Source organism: Aphelocoma coerulescens (genome assembly GCF_041296385.1).
Source record: "Aphelocoma coerulescens isolate FSJ_1873_10779 chromosome W unlocalized genomic scaffold, UR_Acoe_1.0 ChrW_unloc_scaf_1, whole genome shotgun sequence".
NCBI classification, from domain to species: Eukaryota; Metazoa; Chordata; class Aves; order Passeriformes; family Corvidae; genus Aphelocoma; species Aphelocoma coerulescens.
Window position 1 is genome coordinate 3,143,579 of NW_027184080.1, and position 21,680 is coordinate 3,165,258.

The 21,680-nt window shown below is 44.5% G+C and overlaps 2 protein-coding genes across 11 annotated transcripts in view; both read left to right on the plus strand.

The window, feature by feature from the left end:
* LOC138102742 (uncharacterized) overlaps positions 1-21,680 on the plus strand; it is a 679,200-nt gene that overhangs the window by 396,424 nt on the left and 261,096 nt on the right. The window contains exon 1 of one of the 2 annotated variants that reach the window (XM_069000494.1): positions 5,301-7,448. The exons of the other annotated variant lie outside the window; for it this stretch is intronic. Coding sequence (XP_068856595.1) covers positions 5,984-6,973 — 990 coding nt within the window. The 5' untranslated portion in view covers positions 5,301-5,983 and the 3' untranslated portion in view covers positions 6,974-7,448. Of the gene's footprint in view, positions 1-5,300; positions 7,449-21,680 lie in introns of those variants that run through there. 2 annotated transcript variants of the gene reach the window in all.
* LOC138102714 (arrestin domain-containing protein 3-like) overlaps positions 14,912-21,680 on the plus strand; it is a 52,742-nt gene continuing 45,973 nt past the window's right edge. For all 9 annotated transcript variants that reach the window (XR_011147490.1, XR_011147491.1, XR_011147489.1 and 6 more), the window contains exons 1-2: positions 14,912-15,315; positions 18,964-19,045. Coding sequence is in view for 5 of the 9 variants with exons in the window: in XM_069000466.1 (XP_068856567.1) it covers positions 15,036-15,315; positions 18,964-19,045 (362 nt within the window). In the remaining 4 variants the exon portion in view is untranslated. The remainder of the gene's footprint in view (positions 15,316-18,963; positions 19,046-21,680) is intronic.

Genomic DNA, 21,680 nt, shown 5'->3' on the forward strand with positions numbered 1-21,680 from the left:
CCATCGTACACTAAAAGAATATCTGCGCCGACAGAATGGAGAAGAGATGGAACCAAGTAAACGGCTAAGCAGTGCTGTTTACATTGAACTTCCTCTCTCTGGCCGGGGATAGGGAGGATCCTCCAGTGGCAATCCATCATCAGACAGTTGGTAGGGGAATTGAGCAAGCTCTTCCAGGAATAAGTGTTTTGTACCGTAACCCTCGAACGGGGTTGTGGGAAGGTCCCAGCCCAGTGCTATTTAATGGCCGAGGATATATGTGTGTTTCCTCCCCAGAGACTCCTGTGGGTGCCCAGCAAGTGGTGCCGTGCTACACATGCAAGACCCCGAAGCAAGAAGGCGCAGTGTAGTGGTTTGGTCTAAAATACTCATTACTGTTTATCTTCTGTGAGATAAGAATTAGGAGAAATGTAAAGCAGGCACCAAACTTGAAAGAATATAAAGAAGTTTATTAACAGACCTAAAAGAAGGAAAAAAAAAAATTATACCACCTTCAGAACTCTCCTCCTCCCCCCACCTTCCTCCCTTCTCCCACTGACAATGTAAAAAGACAACCCTTAAGATGTTCAGTCTGTTTACCACTTCCATAATAACCTTGTTCAGTCCATTTAGAAAGAGAAGTCTCTTCTTGCTCGTGCTATGAAAACAGTATCACAACAAGACAGCCACCCACTTCCAAATATTGTTCAGTCCATTTAGGAAGAGGTCTCTCTGCTCTCGATGTGAGTCCCTTCCCCCGACTTGCAGCTTTTCCCGCAACTGCTTTCGAGGATCCACTCTTGAAGTTTTTTGGGGTACAATTTTAAGGTTGAGCTGTTCAGAAACAAAAAAACAGAGGCCCTTCTCCTTCCCTGGGAGCAAAGGGTCTTCCTCATCTTCATCGTTAAGACTATCTCTGGGAGCATCTCTAGGAACTGAGGTTTTCTCCTTTCCCATTTGGAGCAAAAGTCCTCATCTGGTTCATCTCTTCCTGTCCAAAGTTCTTATGAAATTACAGCTGCGTCAGCATCTGCCTATTGCTTACGAGTTGAACACTCCACCCCCCATATCTTCATGAAATTACAACGGGATACTCTGATATATCATAGCTTCACAACAGAATTTCAGCTTTAAGCATCTCCTCTCTCTTCCCTCAGGTTTTCAGCTCTTCACAGCAATAAAAGGGTTAATCTCACCTTGGCCTTGCAGCTTTGCAGCTGGAATGTTGAATTTTTCTTATCGCAGTGGAGAGGGGTAAGAGCCAAGCCGCTCCAGCTGCCCACGGCAAGGCAGTGGGGGGGGTTCCACGGCTGGAACAGGTCCATCGACTCCAGGATGGCCGTGGCCCGGCCCCCGCACGGGGCCTGCAGCCACCTGTCCCAGCACCGGAAACGAGAGAGAGCTTGGGGGGGAGTTTATCTATTCTTAAGTGTGTATCACAGAGGCGGTCACAACTTTAAGTGGCTTAAAGAATTGTCCATATTCAAACTGGCCATCTGATAGGTTCTATCAGGTCCCAGAGTCCCAGAGGAAACTGTAAGCACCCCTTAGCAAGGACATCCCTTCCAGGGCTAGGCTTGCTAACCTATGACACGCAGTCAGCATTGGCTCCTGAGGAAAGTAACGCCACTACTATAGCAGCTGGAACTCTGGGACCCCTGTCCCGAGAAGCCTTGGGAGAGGCTGCAGACGTGGCTGAGTGAGGGGGCTGAGAACGTGCCAGATCCACCACCCTCTGTAGTGGGGGAAATAGCGAGACCCTGTGGCGAATATAGCGGCTGCCCTGGGTGGTTGCTAGTGACTTGCGGTGGTTGTCGGTGGACCCTCTGGACACAGAAGCTAACGTTAGAAAGCGGGTGGTATACGTGCCCACCTTGTGCGGACCGTGATCGAAGGCAGAATCAAGAAAGGGAGTTGCATAAATTCTTGGGTTTAGCACCAGACACAGAGGTAGAATGGGGAATTGTTTTTGACTGTCTTGAGACAAGGGCATTGGTGGACATGTTCGATCGGCTGTCTGCCCATTTAGACCAAGTGAAGGCAGTATGGAATGTGGCAGTGTTAGGGCAAGAGTGTAGCACACAGGTTTGTGTCCCGCAGCAGCATGTGGTGGCCCCCGAGAGCTGGGAAGCGACAAAGCAGCGCTGGGCCTGCAAACATTCTGAGATGTTTGCTTCTCATAAGCATCCTAGCAGGGTCCCACGCAATGTTGACAGCAATCCAAAAGAGACAAAACATGTGGGTCACCCTAGCTAATTTAACGGGGCAAGACTCCATGTGTTTGAGCCTGGCCACGCCAGGGGACCCATTTTGCACCTGCTTAATTGGGGTCCCATATTTTAACCTGCAAGACTTCCGAGGGATGCTAGACAACAGCTCCCTGATAGGGAACGCCACAAGCAATGGCAATTGTTCAGGGCTGATCGGACTCAAGCCTGCACAGCAGCGTGCCTGCTGGCAAGCTGCATTCTTGAAAAGCATCAATGTCACCATGGGGACACCAGAAGCGTTAGATCTACTGGGTTCCACAAATCAAACTGGGGATGGTTACATGGCATTCGAGCTGCCCACTACCAGTCAATTAAATGTTAATAGGCGCCTTTGGATACTGTTGATCCTCTTGCAGACTGGTTTCTGAGAAATTACGAGTCCGAAGCAATTTACTACCGAATCAACCTCACGGGTCAAGCCCCGAAACGCCTCCCCAGTGGTACGTTCTTAATATGCGGAGACCGCACATGGAATGGGGTTCCCGCCAGCCCACATGGGGGACCATGCTATTTAGGGAAACTCACCCTGTTCCACCCAAACCTGCATCAACTCTTAAATACAACCCACCGCACTAAAACCAGGGTGTGGCGTTCAGTCCATGAGCTCAAAATGTGAAAGGACTGAAGAGCCCGTTTTTTGGAGTCATAGTACAATTTGGCTAGCATCCATGTTTTTACCTGGTGCTTCAGCAGCTAAGGCGCACACAACATTACATAAACTTGCTTGCTGGGCGAGGGATGAGCTAAACATAACTTCTCAGATGCTTGACGAGCTAAGTGCAGATGTTACTAGTGTTAGGCATGCAGTATTACAAAATAGGGCAGCCATTGATTTTCTACTATTAGCCCACAGCCATGGCTGTGAAGATTTCCAAGATATGTGCTGTATGAATCTTTCTGACCACTCTGTCTCAATTCACAAGCATCTCTCCGACCTCCAGAGGGGCCTGCACAACCTTCGGGAGACAGACGACCCTATTGGAGATTGGCTTAGGGGTCTGGGTATCACCGGATGGCTGTGTACCTTGGTAGTAGAAGGCTGCCGATTGCTATTTGTAGTTATATTAGGCTTAATAGTATTTGGGTGCATTTTTTCTTGCATTAAAGCGGGACTGCAAAAGATTATCGACCAGGCCTGGGTTGCCCAAAAAGAAAACGGGGGATGTGTAGAGGGATTCCTTGTGCAACAGGGGCATATGATACCCCTGGAAAGATTGGACAACCCAGGGTTGCTGAGGAAAAACCCCTGAACTGGCCCCTGGCTGCAAGCAAGCCTGGAAAGCACCTGGTTGCAGGCAGCCCTGAGAGTCCTTGGCAAAGTTAAAAACTGGTCGTCTCCCCCGCTGATTAGAGGCTGTCTAGAGGGACTGGGCATGAATCTTTGCAAAAAGTAGATATAAGCTTGCATAGTTAAACAATAAAGGGAGAACAATGCTCAAATCGTATCGGTGTATGTGTCGTTACTCTGGCCAGCTCTTCAGCCTCGGTCCCTAAAAGACCTCCGCTTGTATTAGCAGATTGTGACAGCTATAGAGAAACTTTAGGAGAAAATGTCTGTCGTGAGTGGCCAGTAAAGAAAAAAAAAAAAAGAAAAAGCAATTCAAATGCCTGATTCACAGACTGCAACTCTTGCAAAACTTTTAAAAGCAGTCTCACTCCCTCCGCTGAAGAATCAAGTGGAGGAAACCCCACTGAAAACCTGTGGGAAACAGCAAAAGTGATGCAACAAGCACTTCATAGAATAAAAACTAAAACTCCACTTTGTGGATTCAAAAATGCTGCTAGCAAGGATTTTCTTGCTATTTTCTAAGTCCATGAGAGACTTTTCTCTCTCACAGAAGATAGTAGCAGAGTTCTATAAACAATGAAACACCTGCAACCTTGAAAAGTCTTGTTTATGGTACAGTAGAAAAATATTTTGACAATGGATGTTTTAGGATTCTAGCCAGTCACCCCCAAGGGGTGGCTGATCCTTGTCCAATTAAACTATGAAGAAAAAAGTCTATAAAAGAGTTTGTAAAATAATTAAATAAATCAATCTTGCTGCACAATTCCTGCCTGCTGGATCTTCTCTCCTCCTCCCTACGGCTGCCAGACACGGTAATATTTTACAGCGTTAATACCACTTGAATAAGTTAATGCAATTAAACTCTTGTTTCACTCAGACATATTTTTCTTTTTTTTTTTGAGGAAGTTTGTTTCTTTTCTCTTTTCTAAGAATGTCAAACATCCCGGCATTGAAGATAAAGCAATTTGAGAGCAAGGAAACTGCAAGCAGCAAAATCACACCTAAATGTGGTAACCATTGCTTCACTATCACTTTGTGTTAGCCCCAAAAAGTTTTACTTCTTTTCAAATAATGGGTCTAGTGGGCCAAATTTTTCACTTTTCTTTTATAGGAATCTACCAACACATGAGATGGAGCTGTATGAAAACCAATGAAATATAAAGTGTCACCATAATTGCTTGCACTGTCAGTTGGTTAATGTTTGTAATTTGTTTGTGTTTTCATTGCAAGTGACTTGGTGAAAGATCAAATAGAAGTTAAAGCATTCTACATATTCTTGAGTTTAATTTTTGTCGAACCTGTTTTGTCTTTTTTTCTGAAAAATGTTGTAGCTAAGGTCTTATAGATGTATAATTTGTCTCAACCAATACTATCCTGAGAGTTGGTATAAGAATTTATACATATTTGAAATCCTACAAATATGGACTAACCTTCCCAGTTCTGCCTCAGAAAGCTTCAAAATTATTATAATATGGCTAAATTTTTTAGACTTTCTTGTTGGAGAATAGAATTATTGGGATCAATAAAAGAACTGTGCAAGCTATTGAGCTGGAGGTTTTTAGGCCTGTGTGTGTGAGACATTTTCCATGGGAAAGTCCCTGTGTGAAAGTAAACAGTTTCAGCCTGAGAAATTTCAGGGAGTAGAGAATCTGCAGGTGTGTTATCCGGGAGTATACAGGGAGTTGAGCACAAAATTCTTTTGAACATAACAAGACTGTGGAAAACTGCCAATGTAGTCTGATTGTGTAGAAATAGAAATATGTCCTGATAAGCGTCAAACCACTTAGGAGCTAACAAGCTGGTATACTATATAAGTGTCTTTAGACTGCTAATAAATCGGAGTGTATTTTTCAACCATATTGGTTGGCCTCTGTTTTTCTTCCCCCGCCGGGGATCCGAGCTCCCCGTCCCGCCGCGGCTTCCGATATCTGGCGCCCGAACACGGACACCGAACACGGCACACCAAACTTGGAACACTGAACTCGGAACTTGGAACGCGGAGTACGGGACTTGAACACGGAACTCGGAATTTGGACTGGGACTGGTATTTTATTCCCTTGGACCTGGCGGGAGCCTAATGCGGTGCCGGGGCAGCGCCGTCGGGGGCGGAGGGTTGGCCGACCTCTAGCCTGGGCCACCTTAACATCGGTGGTTCGCGGCTTGGCTGCTAAAGGCTTGCCTGGACGCTGCAGTACCCTGATACTTGGGGCGCGCAGAGGCGCGGGTGGTATCAGGGTAGTCCGCGGGTTTTTCGGTTTTTAGTTCGCGGTTTGTCCGCGGTTTTGTTTTCGCGCTGAGGCGCGGGTTCGCGCTGATCGCGGGTACGGCTCGCGCTGGACGCGGGTTCGCGGTTTATCCGCGGGTATAGTGTCGCGCACAGACGCGGGGTTTTCGCTTTGGATGCGGTTTGTGTTTCGCGCTGAGTCGCGGGTTTGTGGACGCGGTCATGGAAACTCAGGCAGCCTTTAATGAATTTTTACGCTTTTTAGAAAAGCAGGGAATTAAGGAGATAAACCTTTATAAGGAACTAGTTAATCCAAGATCGTTTAAAATGAAAGCTACAGAAACAAGAGCTCCCAAATCCACCTGGAGAGCAGTAATTAGTACTTTCTCAGGAGTAAAAACAGAAAAGACAGTTGCCGCGGTTGCCATAGAGACTGTAGAGAGCGGCAGCGCGGGCTGTAGCAGCTCCGCGAAAGTATCAGACGTGGGACTTACAGAGCAGCGGCCAGAGACCGAGGCGGGGTTCGGGGTAGCGTGGTCCTTCGGGCTGGCCGCGAGAAAAATCATTAAAAATACAGCAGCGCGCGTTAGCTCATTGCGAGAGTTACTAAACCCGGCAGAGCCGGATGTTAACTCTCCGACGGCCGGAAGAGTAATGGCCGCGGAAGCACAGACACCAGATCCAGGGGGCGGGGCGCGGGCGGGCCAGAGAGACATCGGCAGCCCTGGTGCCCGGCCGAAAGCAGCAGCCCAGCCAAAAGCGGCGGAGGGTGACCCCCCCGCGCCGGACTGCGGGACAGACGGCAGCAGCGCGGCTTTTACAGTTTCGTCGCCTGCAATGCCAAAGCCGGCCGGGGCGACCCGAAAACAGCCCCAAATGAAAGAGAAGTACCAACAAGTAATGCAAAAAGTCATCAAAAAGCTTACTAACTTATCTATACTAAGCATTTTTCAGTTTGTCTTTACAGCAGATGTCCTGTGTTCAAAAGCATTACATCAGTATCCTACAGTTGTTGCTAACCCCTTCACAGTTCCTGCTCTGGGAACGAACGTGGACTGCAACACTGCAGAATGTCCTGCAACAACAGGGACAAGTCATTGCTACATCACTGACCAGAGAGGTGCCCAGCAAAGTGGTGCCATGCTACAGGACCCCGAAACAAGAAAGCACAGTCAGCATCAGTTCCTGAGGGACGTGATGCCACTACCATGACAGCTGGGACTGTGAGACCTGTCCTGAGGACCCTTGAGAGAGGCTGAGACGTGGCTAAGAGAAGGAGCTGAGGACTTGCCAGATCCACCACTCTCCATAGCAGGAGAAATAATGAGACTCTGGGGCGAAAATAACAGCTGCCCTAGGTGGTTGCTAGTGACTGGTGGTGGGTGTCGGGGAACTCTTCTCAAAGACAAAACTAAGAAAAATAATTGCATAAAATTTTGGGTATATTGCAAAAAGTTTTTGAGTATAACACCAAACTCAGAAGTAAAGTGAAAAATTAGGTTTTTTTTAATGTCTTGAAATAAAAGCTAATTTTAAGTTCTGTTAAGTTTAAGTTCTGTAGAATTTAAGTGATAAGGTTAAGTTGTATAACGTTGAAGTAGTGTTAAGTTTAATTCATGTTAAGTTTAAGTGTTGTTAAGTTTAAGCAAAGTTAAGTTTAAGTAAAGTTAATTTTAAGTTCTGCTAAGTTAAGTTGTGTAGAGTTTAAGTGATGTCAAAGCTGCGCAGCCATTAAGTTTAATATAGCCTTGCACGTGCTTAATAAGTTAAGTGTGTATTATTAATGTTAGACATGTAATAATATAAAGTTAAGTAGCTATTGATCTTCTGCTATTAGGCCACAGCCACGGCTGTGAAAGGTTTTAAAGGTTTATGCTGTTTAAGTCTTTCTAATTATTTTTCCCATTTCACTAATGGATAAGTAAGTTACATCAATTAACTACATAATTATAGAAGAAGACGGTCTCAACTTAGAGGGATAATTAAAGTTGCTAGGCTTTAAAATTATAACTAGTTTTATTTGTGTAGCATTTGATTACTGTAGAATTGGCAGTTTGTTCACTTTGCCTCCCGATGCTTACAGCAGATAATATACAAAGTCACTACATCTGTGACCCCTCCAGCATTGCTTGCTCAAAAGAAAAACGGGGAATTTGTTGGAGAATGGAGTTATTGGGATCAATAAAAGAACTGTGCAAGCTATTGAGCTGGAGGTTTTTGGGCCTGTGTGTGTGAGACACTTTCCGTGGGAAAGTCTCTGTAAGCAGAACAGTTTCAGCCTGAGAAATTTCAGGGAGTGCTGTACTTGCAGGTGCAATGGGGAGGCAAGGACAACATTCTTTTGAACATAACAAGACTGTGGAAAACTGCCAATGAAGTCTGATCGTGCAGAAATAGAAATATGTCCTGATAAGCGTTAAACCACTTAGGAGCTAACAAGCTGGTATACTATATAAGTGCCTTTAGACTGCTAATAAATCGGACTGTATTTTTCAACCATATTGGCTGATGTCTGTTCTCCCCCCGCCGGGGATCCGAGCTCCCCGTCCCGCCGCGGCTTCCGACAGTCCGGTACTGTCGGCGATGCACTGTCGAGGTAGCAATTGGTACTCTTTGTTCTTCCACCTTCAGAAGGCCGACTGCAGACGGGTTCTCTGATAGCCCAGGCAAAGTGTTCAATTGCTTAATGCCCTCTGTCTCCACAGCAGCTATTCCAAAAGCCCACTTGAGTCCCTTTGGGTCTCTAAAATACCCGTTCCGGAGGAAGTCTATGCCCAAAATGCACGGGGCCTCTGGGCCAGTCACAATGAGATGCTTCTTCCACTCAGTTCCAGTCAGGCTCACCTCAGCTTCCACCAAGGTCAAATTTTGTGATCCACCTGTTACACCAGAAATAGAAACAGATTCTACCCCCACATGCTGCGATGGAATTATTGTACACTGTGCACCAGTGTCAACCAAGGCATCATGTTTTTGTGGTTCTGATGTACCAGGCCAACGAATCCACACAGTCCAAAAAACACGGTTTTCCCTAACCTCTACCTGGCTAGAGGCAGGGCCCCTCTATGCCTGGTTATCCTTCTTTCCCTGGGCCTGTATCTTAGAGGTTCCTTCATGGGAATTGGACATGTCATCCTCTTTTCCATCATTTCCGGCAGTTTGGCTACAGGCAACTGGGGCTACTTCCTTTTTGGTAGATCCTCCTTTCTGAGACTTGCACTCCTTCAATTCACACACTCGTGCTGCCCGAGCAGAAGTGGGTTGTCCACCCCACTTCCTCATGTTTTCCCCACTGTCACACAGGAAATCCCACAGCTCACTTCGTGGGATGTGCCTTCCCTCTGGGGAACGTCCGCGGAGAAGGCACTCTTTAATCTCCTGGAGACTCTTCTCCATCTTATCTTCCATTTTCTGCATATGTGTTTCCACAGCTGCGATTCTTGCATGTGTTGGGCCATGCAGAGTGTCTGCATATGCTCGGAGCTTCACTGCCATATCCTTCACGGTCTCATTCGCACCGTAGTCCGGTTTCATTATTGCTAAAGCAGAAGCGTATTCTGGTGGCCCAAGTTGTATGAGTTTTCGCCACATGTATGGAATAACTCTGGCCCGGTCTAGACTCCTCAATCCTGGGTCATTTGCGAAGACAACCTCTACCACCCCTAGTTCTCTCAGGCGTTGGATCCCTTGTTCTATGGTCTTCCACGGGGTTTGCTGCATGTAGAGATCATCTCCACACATATATCTTTCAATCACGCCTGTCAAAACTCGTCTCCAGACACTGGTAGAGTCAGTCCCCCTTTTCATCGCTTGGTCAATCACTGGATCATGTGACAGGGATCCCAAATGCCTCGCTTCAGCACCGTCCAGCATCACATCATCACCTGCCGCATCCCAAATACGGACCATCCAACTGATTATGGATTCATCGGACCGTCGGGTGTAATCCTTTCTTAGGCTGTGAAGGTCCTTTATGGACATGGACTCAGTAATGGTTTCTGTGCCTGAGTCAGTAGGTGGTTTTGAGGTTCCTTCCCCTGCATCTTTTGAGGTTCCTTCCCCTGCATTATCCTCATCTTTCACTGGGCGATCAGTTTTGGTTATGTGCTTTTTCCTTGTAACAGGAGCCACTGTCAGTGGCTTAGACTCTCCATCTGGTTTGGGCTCGCTGTCTGGTTTATCTGCAGCCTGAGTGACTGGGGTATCTGCAGGCTTTGCTGATTGATCTTCCTGCCTCTCTACCCTTACCGGCTGCAGTGTGCGATAGGCATATGCCAAGACCCAACATATTGCAAGGAGCTTGTTCTCATTAGAATTGTCATTGTATGTCTCTTTCAGATGTTTCGCCACCTCAGCTGGTTTCTGAACTTGTTCAGGGGAAAAATTGCAAACCATTGGGTCAGAGAATTTCTTCAGGATTTGGCCTATATCCTCCCCTTCCCCACACCACTCAGGATGCTCCACCTCTGGGTCAGGTGTCTCAGCAGTCACCCTGGAAATCTGAGCTCTTATTCTAGACTAGCTGTGAATTACATGGAGGAAGATTACCAGATTAAATACCAGGAGGGTGGTCTCTTTAACATCCAGGGGATACTGAACATTCTCAAAAGATAACCTATCAAATTTAAAGGGAAGGGAAACCCCGACTCCTCCTCCTCTAACAATCTGGGTGCAGTTACTAATAAATTCCCAAAACAGGCTACTGAAGCTAGGACTGGGGTTAGGACAGAGAAGCCACATATCATACATACCTCGAACAGCTGCCTGTATCTCTATCAACTTCTTATAAGTCATTATCACTGAGCACAGCAAAATAGAAATCCTGATTCGTCTGCCTTCTCTGTAAAATTTACATATCAAGGACAAGATTGGAGCAAGTTGTGGATAGGCAAACAACCCTAGGGACCAGAAAGGCACTAGTACCTCAATGAAGCCTAAGGACCAGAAAGACATGAGTACATCGAGCCAGAGACATTATGAACTCAACCAGCATGGTGACTACTTTACCCCAACACAGAATAAGTAAATTCAAACCAAAATGTAATTAGCACAGGTTTTTTTCACTTTCCTCCGAGCCATGCAGTTGGGCGCCAGTAAATTTGTTCCGGTTTGGCCAAATTTAGAAATATATCCTCTGAGAGAAGGCACAACCACCCCTCCCCCACCAGGTTCAGGAAAAAAAATACATTTTCCTCGAAGGAAAGTGAAGAAGATAAAACTATTTATTTAACAAACACACGGGAAAGGAAAATAATGTTAAATGAAAAATCTTTCGCTGTGGAGGAAAAATCTGGGAAAGCCTTGGAGTCCTCCCTTTGGGCTCCTCGGGGCTGGGGTTTGGGCCGGGGCCAGGCCCTCTGTGCCCGGTGGAAAGTCCTCCAGATGTGCTCTGATGTTACAGCAATCAAGCAGTCCAGTAGAAAAGGGAGAAAATCTGAAATTCCAGAGAAGGAAAAGTTCAACTCTCAGTCTCTCTCCGGAGAACAAGAAACTGCAAAAACTGGCCAAAAGCTGACTGGAAAGCCGCAAGCTGGGTGCTTCCTCGCGCCCCTGCCGCAGCTGGGGAAAAAAAACCTGCTATCTTTATGTGACCTTGAACAAGCTGCAAACTGCTTTGAGAAAGTTTTGCTCAGGTTTTTTTTTTTTTTTTTTCCCCTTCCCCCTCTCAGGCTCAGTTTAGAGGCATAGTAAGGCACAAAAATTAATTTCTGGGCATAGGCAGCGATATGGGATACACATCACAAGGTCACCCCAAGACATAGGTGTGGTGGCTTTACCTTGTCTGGATGCCAGGTGCCCACCAAAACTTCTCTATCACTCCCTTCCTCAAATGGACAGGGGAGAGAAAATATAATGAAAGGCTCATGAGTTAAGGACAGGGAGGGATCAGTGGTTTGGTCGAAAATACTCATTACTATTTATCTTCTGTGAGATAAGAATTAGGAGAAATGCAAAGCAGGCACAAAACTTGAAAGAATATAAAGAAGTTTATTAACAGAATTAGAAGAGGGAAAAAGAAAAAATAAAATCATACCACACCTTCAGAACTCTTCTCCTCCCCCCACCTTTCTCCCTTCTCCCACTGACAACGTAAAAAGACAACCTTTGAGTTGTTCAGTCTATTTACCACTTCCATAATAGCCTTGTTCAGTCCATTTAGGAAGAGGAGTCTCTGTTGCACATGCTATGGAGAAATTATCACAACGAGACAGCCGCCCGTGCTGGTTCTCTGCTTGCATCATGTGAGAGCCCCTTCCCACGACTTGCAGCTTTTCTCACAACTGCTTTCCAGGGTCCAATCTTGAGTTACTGGGGTACAATTTTAACGTTGAGCTATTCAGAAACAAAAGTTCTCTTCACTCATCTCTGGGAGCATCTTCATCTCTAAGAATAGAGGCCCTCCTCCTTCCCTGGAAGCAAAGGGTCCTCCTCATCTTCATCTCTAGGACTATCTCTGGGAGCATCTCTAGGAACTGAGGTCATCTCCCTTCCCATTTGGAGCAAAAGTCCTCATCACTTCCATCTCTCCCTGTTCAAACTTCTCATCGAATTACAGCTGCGTCAGCATCTGCTTATCTCAGCACAGGTTCTTTTGCTCACAAGTACAAGTTGAACGCTCCACCCCCCCATGCCTTCATGAAATTAAAATGGGTACTCTGATACATCATAGCTTTACAACAGAATTTCAGCTTTAAGCATCTCCTCTTTCTCTTCCCTCAGGTTTTCAGCTCTTCACAGCACTAAAAGGGTTAATCTCACCTAGGCCTTGCAGCTGGAATTTTGCTCATCGCTGTTAGTCACATGATGTCTGCCAGACATCGGTGCAGCTTTAGCTGAATCGTGGCCGCACTGCAGAGGAGGAGCCGAGCCGCTCTGTCTGCACATAGCAGAGCTGGGGGGGGGGGGGGGGGGCGCGGCGCAGGTGGAACAGGGCCCATCGGCTCCAGGATGGCTGTGTCCCGGCCCGGCCCCCCATACAGGGCCCACAGCTACCTGTCCCAGCACCAGAAACGAGACAGAGCTCTGCCCGGGGTTTGTCTATTCTTAAGTGTGGATCACAGAGGTGGTCAGAATTTAAGTGGCTTAAAAAATTGTCCATATTCAAACTGGCCTGCTGATAGGTTCTGTCAAGTCATAGAGGAGCTGTAAGCACCCCTTTGCAAGAACATCACTTCCGGGACTATGCTTTGCTAACCCATGACACTCACCGATTACCATCACGGGCAAAACTGACTTGACTTGGGGATATTGATTGAATTTATTACCAATCAAATCAAAGTAGGGTAATGAGAAGTAAAACAAATCTTAAAAACCCCTTCCCTTCCCCCCATCCCTCCCTCCCTTCTGGGCTTAACTTTATTCCCATTTCTCGACCTCCTCCCCCCCAGTGCTGCAGGGAGATGGGGAATGGAAGTTACAGTCAGTTCATCACATGTAGTTGCTGCTGCTGCGTCCTCCTCAGGGAGAGGACTCCTTCCCCTGCTCCACTGTGGGGTCCCTCCCATGGGAGACGGTCAGAGAAGTCACCCTTATATACCTCCCCCTCGTTGCTAGATTATATCTTTTACTTAACTCAGAACAACAGCGCATCAATATATGCCTGTGATGGTAATCGGTGAGTGATCCCCTCCCTGTCCTTATCTCAACTCATGAGCCTTTCATTATATTTTCTCTCCCCTGTCCATTTGAGGAAGGGAGTGATAGAGCAGCTTTGGTGGACACCGGGCATCCAGACAAGGTCGAGCCACCACACCTACTTGCATGAAATGTTTAGAACACATCCCACATCATGACAGCAGCCATGTTATTCTGAAGTTGTGTCCCCAAAAATGGCTTGGCAAGAGACAGCAATTCTATTGAAAGAGGAAGGCAAGTAAGGGCTAAGCTGTCTGTAGTTCATATATAATGTGGGGAGTGGGGGTGTGTGTTACACCAGCAAACCAAAATATTTTATCCAACTCCAACAAGCCTGGAATGGGCAAACCTAGCAAGTATACAAAATACATCATCTGTATTAAAAAAATTAATGAGAAAACACTATAAAGCCATATCCAAATTATGTAAGAATGTTCCCTTCCTTATCAACACATATACAAAAAAAGAAATCCATATGAATATCCACTTGGCTGGCAAGATTTGAGTCATTAAACTTTGCAGATCTTCAAGGACCTGCCGAAGGTAACTGCTGTGCACTTTAAATTCTGTGCAGATCCACACTGACAGAGGTACATGGTGACAGTGAACCCAGAACTAGAAGGACAGGAATTGTGACCCTCCTGTCTGAACTCCATGAATAAAAGAAATGGAAAAAAAGGCCGGGGGGGGGAACATCAGCAGCAAACAAACCAGACCCCAAACTAAGATTTATATTAATTATATTTAAAAGTATTAAAATAGTAAACTTCACTTTGATAGGGGTTTAAATGTTTACTTTTGCAAAATGCCATGCTTTTATACCCTCACTCCTCAGTTAATGTGGTGGGTGCTGCAAGGGGGGGGGGGAGGCCAGCAAAGGCAGCCGTGCCCTGCTCACCTGCCGAAGCCCTGCCTATCATTTGCTCAGGATTAGCCGCTTCACGAACAAAAGCTTTGGGCAAGGTCTGTAACTGAGCAACGTGCCGAGCATTTCCCTGACAGAATCGTTGCGATCTTTACTGTTAGGCAGGCAATCCCTGGTTGAGGGGGAGAACCCGTGTCGTCCGCGGCCAGACTCCGGGGCCTGGCGCCCACCGACTGCTGCCCGATTTCAGCTGCCAGCTTCTTCCGAGACGCCTCCCTACCAACCAGCCAGGATCCCCAGGCCGTGCCAGGCAGTAAGATGAGATATGAGATACGAGATGTGGAAGCCCTCCGGACAATGAGCCCTCGCACCCCCCCCCCCCCCCCCACCACCTCAGACATTTTTCTCTCAGTTCTTCAGTACGTATCTCAATACCGTACTGCGAACTCGCAGTACTGGCCTGACTCCACCAGGGAGTGCTCTGACTCTCTGCATGAGACGGAAGCAATAACACAAGAAAACCGAACACGACAGGCAAGACACGCAAGAGATAAAGGAAACCGCCGCCACGACTCACTTCGCGCATGCGCCGGGGTGGTTGTTTTTCACAAAGCTGTTCTTAAAGTGAGCTGGCAGCGTGCGGGCAGCTGCCTTTGTTAGGATATCACAGTGTTGGGCGGCTGCTGCTGTAAACTGAAGGTCGCGTTTTGTAAGAGACCTTGACGTTTTTTTGTTTTCCTTACAGTATATTTTTATACACTTCATTAAAAAAACATGGTGCTGGGGAAGGTGAAGAGTTTGACAATAAGCTTTGACTGTCTCAGTAACAGCAATATCCCCGTCTATTCTAGCGGGGACACAGTCTCAGGAAGGATCAGTTTAGAAGTTACTGGGGAAATTAGAGTGAAAGCTCTTAAAATTCATGCAAGAGGACATGCAAAAGTACGTTGGAGCGAATCTAGAAATGCTGGATCCAACACTGCCTATACACAAAATTACACCGAAGAAGTAGAGTATTTTAACCATAAGGACGTTCTAGTCGGGCATGCAAGAGGTAAGCTTTTCGCTTATTCATTCACTACATGCAGACATATTTCCAGAAAGAGATGTATCATTGCTTGGTTTAGCCCTTTTTAATATGCAGTCTCAGAGCGTTCACTATTTCTAAAGATGAGGAAATGCTGGTTACATTCTTAGGTTGTATTTTTGATTATTTGAACGTTTACTTAAAAGCATGTTGAGGTGCATTTTCAAAGTACCTGAAAACAGGACGTTTTAAAAATACCTGCCTTTTAACAGTCTTTTCATAAGGATTTGCATTGTTTATAATATGTATCTTTTAATATATAATGCCTTTTTTTTTTCCTTTTTCCTTAGCAATATTAGCGTGATTTGTTTCTCTATGGGGAAAATAGCTGTTAAATCAAAGCCAGATATGCAGTAAATTACTTTCTTGGTAGTATCCTATCGAATCATAAGTGTAATTAAAATGTAACATTAGACTTTTTGACACATAACAGATACAGGTCTGACTTGCAGAATTATTTTTAAGGTTGATTCATTGTTGGCAGATAAAAGATTTCCTGTGGATTACTTTGATGGGCTATCACCACCGCACCCGTAATTTTCCATTCCTTCCTTTCTTCTAAACTAGTATACTTGTAAATTACTTTAATTTCTTTTATTTGACTCCTCTATGGGCGACCCAGATGTAAAAATCTGTCTGAAAGGCCAAATAAGAGGTCATGGTTCTATGATTGAAGCATTGCTTCTGAGTTGAGGAGTTCTGGAACCTGCATTCAATGAAAACCTGGTCTGCTAAGGCCCTATAGAAATGGAAAGTGCCCTGCAAATTCCCTTATTTCGGGTATAGAAATGGGGTATTACATTGTGAGTGGGATTGTGGATCTTAAATTTGCTAATCTATTGTTTGCATAGTTACGTTGTGAAAGTACAAGGGACTCTAAGCTTTGTTATTTCTGAAGTTTCCACCCTTTGTTAGAAGCGGTTCAATCCTGTTTGGGACCGGTCCTGGGAAGAAGGGAGGGAGTATTCCTTCTCTCCTCAGATTGGTTGCACACGTCAGGTGGTGGTGATGACTCAATTCCTAGAACAAGAAAATGTTAAAACTGAGTACATAATTTGGTTGGGTGTTTTGGTGTGTTGTTTTGGTTTTGTTTGGTGGGGGGGGGGGGCGTTGGTTTTTTTTCTCTGTGTGTTTTTGTTTTGTTTTTTAATTTGAAGCATATTTACTGCAGAGATCCTCTGCAAATAGTAGTTGCTATTGATTTTAATTATGTTACCGTGATGCAAGCAAGCTCGGGTCACTCCTGAGGTGTCTTTCTAGCTCAAATGTTCTTTATACTGCTGCCTTAGAAATAATCCTCTCATGCGAAAAATTCATTCACCTCTGGCTTGCAGATGACAGAAACATGCAAGTATGGATGAGTCATTCATAGCAGGATGTATCCTTACGAGTAAGAAGGCGATCCTATGCTTCTGTCAGCTTAAGCAGCAGCAATGACTTTGTATGTGGCCTGTAGATCCAAATGCTGACCTCGATAGTAGGTGCTTGGTTTTGTCTGGAAAGGGAACAAAAGGTGGCAGGGAAGGGACAGATCTGACACGTTCCAACACCAGAAGCAAGACTGGTGCTGCATGTGCAGCACGTACAATCTTAAGCAGTTATCCCGGGACACCATTGTCCTTCCCTTGGCTGCAGCGGCAGGACTGTGAACACTCGCTGCACAGAGTGGAGTTTAACTTTACACCTTGTACCCTACCATAGTCTGGAAGATCGCTCCCTGTCCCCGCCTTGTCATTGGCCTGCTGGGGTTTGTTAGCCTGTTGCTAAGGTGATGCCACCCGCTGATTGTAGGGGGCTGGGACGTGGGGGAAGTTCCTTTGCCCGCTCTCTAGTGTGTGCTGGGGGGCGGAGCGAAGTGGCTCTAGAGGGCACACTGCCTTTCTTGGGAATGCCCACCTCTGGGGACAGACAGAAGTATTCAAGCTCCTGCCATGCACATCCACTGGGCCAGCAAGGAGTTGTGAGCAGGGGCGGCCGTTGGGACACACGACCCTGCAGCCTCTTGCATCGCTCACTCGGTTATCTCTCCTGTCTCACGCCCCTGGCCAGCACTATCTGTAAATCGCCTTTCAGTAATGGTCAGCACATGCTCCCGAGAGAAGTGCGGGATTGAGGTGTCTGCACGGGACAAGCCAGCAGCATGGCCCTGTGGTATGAGGAGAGCAGATGGTGAGGCATGGGTGATGCCCCTCCCTCTCTCCTTACTTCTGCGGTAGTCAGGCCAGACTGTGAGCAGAGTTGCTGAGCAAATGTAGTGGGGTGTAATGTATACTGTATGTATATGAGTGGTTGGCAGGGGATGTGCTCGTGCCTGTTTAGGCCAGTCCTCTCCTGCTCCAGCCTAGTCTGTGATTGACAGCTCGGTACTTGCTTACCGTAATTCTGCTGCTGCTGCTCAGGCTCAATGGGACTGTTGATCTCACAGGAAGTGAAGAAGGGATGAAAAAAGTATGTGCAAGGAAAACATTATTATTTTAAATTAAAAACAAGCAAACAAAGTCCTCCAAGTGTTTTTTAACAACAACAAAAAAGCATTATACACATTGCTTTGCTTTTTCTGTGTATTGAAGATTGTTATTTCGTGACATTACATGCTGCAAATGTATTTGTGTAAATAGTGTTCTAGTGTTTTTATATTTTTGCATAGGTTTTTTTTCAGCATTTCTGGTGCACTAAAGAAATTGGAGCATCAGCACTTTTGTAGAACAGTGGGAACTATAAAAAATCCTAAAATGTAGCAGTATTCCTTCATGATGCTTCAGACTATTAAAAACAGGAAGGGTCTTTTGCGTAATCCCACTATATGTGCCTTTATTATGCCAACCCTTTTGTATATGAGGTGCTCAATTGTTTTTATCTAAATAACTCTCTGTTCTGTTGGAATCAGCGGGGGTTTTTTCTGGTTTCATGGTAATTATATCGGAACAAACCACAAATTTATTGGAGCATTTAAAGCAATACAAGGAATCATGACTATAAAACAAGGTCAGCTTTCTCGTTGAAATTAGGAAATTTGCTATCCAAGCAAAATCGAGCTAAACTTTGAATTTTTGATACATTAGCTCTTAGCAACATTAATTGGACAGCTTGCCACTTCTCGTGCCCCTGAATTTGTTTGGTACTTTGGTACTTTTTAAAAATCAATTTTTGGACACTTGCTAGGCAGGCGATAGGAGGAAGCTGAATTACTAAATGTAGTCAATTAATGTAGCAGACAATACTAAGATCACTTAATACTATTAGAGAGCTCTATTTCATTTTAACTAGAAGTCATATCGGAAAACAGTTTCCATTACAGATCTTTCAGGCAGACCTTGAAATGGCAGCAGTTACAACTATGTCAGTACTTGGAATCAAGATCATAAATTAAAACAATTAAGCTTCTGCTTTTATGTCAGGCAAGTCTTGGAATCTCACCTAACCTTAAAAATTCTGCAGCTATACATTTAGCAGTTAATAGAAATGGGCTGGAGAGGCTTGTTTCTGGGACACTGTATTCTTAGTATTGTAAAGAATGTATAAATCTCTCTTGTTCTGGAAAAGAAACCTATATAATATATTATGCTGTGTAAAATGTTCACAGGTGCAATAGCATATTGGGTTTTTCCCTCCTAGATGATGACAATTCTGAAGAAGGCCTTCACACCATTCATTCAGGAAGGCATGAATATGCATTCAGCTTTGAGCTTCCACAGATGTAAGTACTTACATGCAGTACACAGCTTGTGTGAGAGAAGGCTAAGATACATACCTGCTTAAGAAAAATTCTTGTGGGGGGAGGGAAACCTTTTCAATGGTAGTAGGAGTTGTGCTCAGACATGCAATAGAGGACCTAATCTCATTAAACTGAAGAGATTGCTTTTAAACTGGCTAAGAGTTGTTCACAAAACAGGAGCTCGTTGTTGCCCAGTTGGTTACTCTTTCTTTTCACTGAGGTATGTTGGCTCCTTATGTCTTGTAGGATTGGACCCCTTCACAGAAGCAGGGAGGGGAACTTGTGTCATTTGAGTCCTGCAGAGGGGCTGAGGTATCTTCTAAATGAAACAAGATTTTACTGGAGCCATGCAGGCCATCAGAACCTAGTGATTACAGCTTAACTGTTCAGGCTCAGTCTGAAAGAGATGTGGCGGGCTTAACCGCATTTGAACTAAATAAGAGTTTGTTTGGGGTTTTTTTCTACTTCAAATAGGATGTATATACTCAGGCTGACCTTTAGACAAAAAAGCCAGGATGGAAAAAAGCAAATGAATGGGTAGATGAAGCAAGAAACATTCCCATACCTAATCCCGCTTGTCTCAGAAAGCAAAGGTGAAGCAAGAGTGATAGCAGAAGTCTTAAGATAAATTGCCATATACACACACACACACACACACACACACACACACGTTTGAGGTGTCTAATGTACATATTGTGAAGGGAAGATTTATACATAGATGAGTTACCAACATGGAAATTAGCTCAAACACAAGTTACAGGAAAATTAAATATGAAGGAACAGAGAGAGTCTGGAAATAGATTAAAGAAAGGAGGTAGGGGGAGTCTTTTACTGTAAAAGCCAAGTGCCAAAGTCATTAAGGTTAAAAAACGTTGGCAGGATATTAGACTGATACCTAATATTAAAGCTAATAAAACATGTGCTTATTAGAGGGACTGGCTTTAACAGAACCTGCAGATGATAAATGCTTTTACAGATCAGTTTCCATGAATAGTGCAGGGTTTTACAGTAGATATTATTAGAATGCTGAAGAAGACACATATATATGGAAACTTTTAGAAGTCAATTTAAGGTTCAGATGAAAAATTCTTCTATAAGAAGTGATAAGGGTGATACTGATATTCCCTTGAGTTGGAAGGAATGTTCAAATATGACCACTAAAATAGCACAAGAATTGATTAAAACACGAAAGGTCTTGTTAAGTGACTTGAAAGAATAACTATGAAGCCATCTTTGATAATACTGGAAAAAATGAAGGCTGGTAGTAAAAGGCCTGAAGAACACTAGTTTGACACTGCCTCCTTACCATTTCTCGCTATTTTGTATCCATAGAATATTTCTAAAATTTATTTAAAACAAAACCAATGTGGTGGGTTGACCTTGGCTGCCTGCCAGCCCTTTGTGCAGTTGCTCTCTCCTTCTTCCTCATCAACAGGCCAGGGAGAGAAAATAAGATGGACAAGCTTGTGGGTCAAGATAAAGGCAGTTTTAATAAGAAAAACCAAAAGCTATATGCAGAAGCAAAGCAAAAATAAGAATTAATTCACTACTTCCCATCAGCAGGCAAATGTCCAGCCACTTCCTGAAAAGCATGGCCTCAGTATGTGTAGTGGTTGCTTGAGAAGACAAACACCATAGCCATGAATGTCTGTGTCAGCCCTGCCTGTCTGGTCATCCTGTGTGTGTGTCTGTGCCCCACTATATGGGCTGTTACGAGGAAAGTTAACTCCATCCCAGCCAGACCCAGTGCAACCAAATACAAAGCAATAGTGAAAAGAACCAATATGCTGATTGGCCTTACTGATTTCTTTTTTCTTAAAGGATACTGCAGCAGAATGAAACATTGAAGGCTGATTAGAAAATCCTTCCATTTGTGTTATTAAGAAAAAAAGTAAACATTTCAGATGTGCAAATAGAGATGTCAAACTTGTAGCAGAATGATTCTTTCTAGTAAAGTAATAGCACAGCTAGCATTATTTGATATAGAATTTAGGGAGGGAAGCTTTGCCCATAACTTATCTTTTATTATGATGCACTTCAAACATAGTGCAATATAAAAATTCTTCCTGGAGATTAAAGGATGAAAATGTTACGAAAAGACAAGTTACAGTTAACTGGACATGATTGGAATATAAAAATCTTATGTCCTTCATCTTATGATGGGGGGGGGGGGGGGGAAGGAGGAGGAGGGAGAAGAGGATAAAAGGGTAACGCTGAAAGGTTTGAAGTCCCTATCCACATTTTTTTTTTCCCTCTCCAACTCCCCACAAGGACTTTGTCTTTCAGCGTTCAGAGCAGAATAGTCTTTATCTTTTTTATGTGTGTGTGTGTGTATATATATATAAAGATGATCTCATCAGGGTAAAGGAAAATTAAACGATGCTCAAAAACTCTCTCTTCAAAACTTTACATTGAAATATTTAACTACTGTACTTAAGGCAAAACAAACTACAAAAGCATTTAGTTATAGTTAAACCACTGAGATACCAGCTAAGTAAATAATACACAATTATTTACAGAATACAATGTCCAAAATAATAATTGGATGGTACTAATGCTAATTTTTCTTGGTGGTCTTAATTTGACCTTAAAAGGGCATGCTTTACTCTACACTTGA